Source organism: Triticum dicoccoides, chromosome 7B (genome assembly GCF_002162155.2).
Source record: "Triticum dicoccoides isolate Atlit2015 ecotype Zavitan chromosome 7B, WEW_v2.0, whole genome shotgun sequence".
In the NCBI taxonomy this organism is placed as follows: Eukaryota; Viridiplantae; Streptophyta; class Magnoliopsida; order Poales; family Poaceae; genus Triticum; species Triticum dicoccoides.
In genome coordinates, this window is record NC_041393.1 from 264,801,386 (window position 1) to 264,805,321 (window position 3,936).

The following is a 3,936-nucleotide window of genomic DNA, read 5'->3' on the forward strand; positions in this document are numbered from 1 at the left end:
ATTTCTGGAAAAACTTTGATGATGCAAAAAGGATTATTACATAGCCCCACCATATTTTCCAAAATTATTAGAGCTATAATATTACTTATAGAATTTTACAACTCCAATTCAAATAAGTAGTCGGTTAATTCAAAGACCTAAAATGCCAATGAAAAATATGCATCATCACAGGATAAGGTTTTCACCCTTTTCCCTAAATTATGGACATTTTTTAAGGGCATTTTGGGATCATTGAAAATATTTTTAGATTGAACTTATTTGAATTCCATTTGATGCTAGGGTTTAAACATCCCTCATTTCAAATTAAGAGAAATTTAAACATGATGCAACACAAGACTAGCTAACCCAGAGCAGACTAGAACTAGGGATGTGACAAAAAATCTACGATGTTTCGAGTACATATTGGCATACCGAGAATAACTGTAGCATCCATGGGCATGAAAGTTTGTTGGACAAGCTGTCTATTCCACGATGCGGGTTACAATAGTTATGAGCTCTGACACATGTGTTGGTGGATTTGGCGAGATACTCCCGTAGGGACGCATCATCTCCTCTCTGGGTAACCAATTATCGGTCCATATGTTTGTGTCTACTCCATTGCCAATTTTTTTTATCAATCCTTGCTTAAGGACATCCCTTCCCTCTATGATAGCCCGTCATACCGGGCTCGGATGGCTTCCCAATTCAGCCTGGAGTATATCAGAAGACGGCTAGTAAACACTTTTCAGCACTCGAGCAAAGATTTGTCCTCATATTTTATGGAGTGAAAAAGGCCCAGGCAGTTGATTTACAAAGCGTAATGCAGCCCAAGGCCTGCTACTTATGCCCTTACCTATCCCTAAAAAATCCCTGAAAAAGAAAACTTATCGCCAGCCGCTCTGCGACCTTCCTCCGCCTGCTACGCCGGACGCCCACGCCTCCCCTGACCGCTCCGAATCTCAGGCACGCAGCAGCTCGCCATCCCAATTCCCAAATCGCCGACGCCCAAGCGGCTGCTCGTTCGTCCAGGATTTTCCCCTTCCCGCTATCTGAAATTGCAAAATCATCGAGTTTCTACCGAACGCCCGGACCTCACCTGCACGCCCCCGGCTCCAGCCGCCCAAATCTCACCTAACCCTCCACCCACCCACCTGCGCCAGCTCTAGAGAAGGAGGCGCCGGTGAGCGCACGATCGATCGAGTCCGTTAGGTGGGGAGCAGCCATGGCGGGGGGCGGTGACAAGCTGATACTGCGGGGGCTGCAGTTCCACGGGTTCCACGGCGTGAAGCAGGAGGAGAAGAAGCTCGGCCAGAAGTTCGTCATTGACGTCGACGCCTGGATGGACCTCGCCGCCGCCGGGGACTCCGACGACATCTCCCACACCGTCAGCTACAGCGACATCTACAGGTGCACTGCCCCGCCCCCGCCCCGTCTCAGTCTCATCATGGTGCTGTATAATTTCAGTCCACTTTGTCACTGCTCATCGATCGACCTGCTTGGCGTCACGGTACAGTTTAGCAAACCATTCGTATCAGAATCCTGCCATGCGTCCGTTCACAGTGATTCCTTGCAGAACGTTTCGATTGCTATGCACCTCAGAACTAACTCTGCGGTTGTTTTAACAAACCGGGTGTGGGTTTGGTACCCTCGACCTGTAATTAGTCCATTGTATATGTTGCATTTCCAGAGCCAAAATATTATTGGCAACGGACCGTATCGGATGGTATAACTGCGGTGGGAGTCGCCGTCGCCGGAGGGGACGTCGGCGAAGCCGCGCGTGCCCAGGATGGTGGCGGCGGGGCTCTCTCGGTGCTGGCTTCCTCGCATACCAGGGGCGGCAGCTGGCGTCCGGGGCCGTAGCTCGCGGCGAGGGCCTCTCTGTGCCGGCAGGGGGTCGGATCTGGGTCCCTCGCAGCGTGCGTCCTGCCCGTGCCCGCGCTGGTGGAGCTTGAGGTGCATAGGTGGTGCTTCGCTGGCCTGGCTGGATCCGGGCGGATCTGGCCCGTGGTGGTCCGGCTTGGGGAGGTGGTGTTGCTGGGTGGTGGAGGCGGGAGTGGTGGAGGCTGGTGGCGGTGAGTGGTGCTGGTGGTGCGAGGTGGGACTACTGCAGCCGGTTTTGGATCTCCCCCGCCTTTGGTTGGTGCTGTCTGCTGTGGCACTTCGGATCTGGTCTTCGGCAGGTGCACGGTGGCGCGCGTGGGGCGTGTTGGTGCTTCTGATGTTTGGCTGCAGCCCGGAACCATGGTGGTTCCTGGCCTCGGGCAGCACTCCTCTGCTCCTCCCGGCATGGTGCTTGGTTAGGTTCGGCGGCTCGCGCTGCGTCCGGTGGCCCAGCGTTCGGACGGCCATTGGTGGATCCAGTGCCTAGTGTTGATGTTTGGCCGTCTGCGGTCTCCGCGGGGTGCTTCTTCGTCTCGGAGGGGCCCGATGGTGGTGGTGGTCAGCTACCGTCTTGCTGTAGGGATGTGCTCAAACTCCGGGTGAGAACCTTGCATCGACTATGTCGATGTCGGCGGCAATGGTGTCTGCGGACATAGTTTTCCTCGTAGGAGGTGTCGTTGTGGAGCTCCAGCACCTGCAGTACTTTGTTTTGTGGTATCCGGGTGAAAACCTAAGATCCGGCTTGTCAGATCGGATGACGATCTTGTGTCCTTGTCGGCACTACCTCCTTGGAGGCGTCATCTTGGAGACCCAAACGACGGCTTCTGTGCCTGCGTGTGGTTGAGGTTGCAGCGTTTGGTGGTGGTGGTGGTGTGGCCAACTTGGGATCAGTCGGAGGGTCCAATGGTGCTGGTGGTGGTGCGACTGGCTTGGAGTCGACGGTGGTTGTTTGGTGGTGTTCTCTGGGGTTTGGTGGCGGTGGCTTGGGCGCAGCAGGGCGGCCATCTGTTTCCCCCGTGTGAAGGTGTCTCGCTATGCATGCTCAAGACTCTCCCTTGGCGGCCGATGTGTTGCGGCGAGCATCGTGCTCTTGGTGATGTCTTGGTTCATCTTCGCTATTTGATGGAGCCAGATGCCTCCCCAACTTGTTAATCGTTCCGATCTTCCGTGGCGGGGCACCCAGTCAAGGTTCGTGTTTTTTGCACTCGTTGGTTGTGGATGCTCCTGAGTTGTGCCTTGGGGCTCGGTATGCACGCAATGCGGTGCGTTAGGTTCCTCGCAAAGTCTAAGTATTGTGATCCATTGACAACACCCCACAACTACTTGTATCTTTCATGGTGATGGTCCTTTTAGTTTGTTAGCTAGGTCCCGCCTTGTTGGGTGTCTTGTTCTTCTCTTCTCCTTGTAACCTTGTTGGGTTTTCGGCACGGTTTCCCTTATAAACAGGTCAACTTGTTTAGGTTTTCAATCCGATTTCCTTTATAAACTGGATCACTCTCCTGACATAATGGCCACTTTAAGTAATATATTCAGATGGAGGGACTCCTCCCCTGGTGATTCTCAAAAAAAAAAAAGATTCATCTTGTCAGCACAGTGTACAAGCACTGAGTGGATCAACAGTAAGCTAATCCCTTCCTTTTGGCTTTCCTGATACCAAAGTATGTCATCCTGCAGGATAGCCAAGGGTGTAGTAGAAGGTCCGTCGCGTAACCTTTTGGAGTCGGTGGCTCAATCGATTGCCAACACCACGCTGCTCAAGTTCCCTCAGATCTCTGCTGTTCGAGTGAAGGTCGGGAAACCTCATGTCGCGGTGCAAGGCGTCGTGGACTACTTGGGAGTGGAGATACTGAGGCACAGAAATGCATGAGCAGAACTTCATCATATGAGAAAGCCTGACCAAAATGCTCCCTCAGAATCGCAGTTTCTGTGTCTTGTCTATAATTATAAACGTGGTGTTGATTGTGGTCTTACTCTCGGCTGTTGCTGAAATTGCCGCAATCATGGATTTTTTTTATAGTGCTACTAGGTTTTGCGCAGACTGAAATAAAGGTCATCTTGCGAGTTGCGACGTGCATA

At 52.6% G+C, this 3,936-nt stretch overlaps 1 protein-coding gene across 1 annotated transcript; it reads left to right on the plus strand.

Moving 5' to 3' along the window:
- Window positions 1–856: 856 nt before the first annotated feature.
- Window positions 857–3,936, plus strand: LOC119338003 (dihydroneopterin aldolase 1-like). The gene is made up of 2 exons (XM_037610291.1): window positions 857–1,386; window positions 3,535–3,936. Exons 1-2 carry the CDS (start codon window positions 1,202–1,204, stop codon window positions 3,725–3,727), a joined length of 378 nt encoding a protein of 125 aa, XP_037466188.1. The 5' UTR covers window positions 857–1,201; the 3' UTR covers window positions 3,728–3,936.

Excerpts from the sequence above, each read along its gene's own strand:
- LOC119338003 (XM_037610291.1), top strand. The coding sequence starts at position 1,202 with ATGGCGGGGGGCGGTGACAAGCTGATACTGCGGGGGCTGCAGTTCCAC. Across the intron at positions 1,387-3,534 it reads AGCTACAGCGACATCTACAG|GATAGCCAAGGGTGTAGTAG; the intron begins GTGCACTGCCCC and ends GTCATCCTGCAG.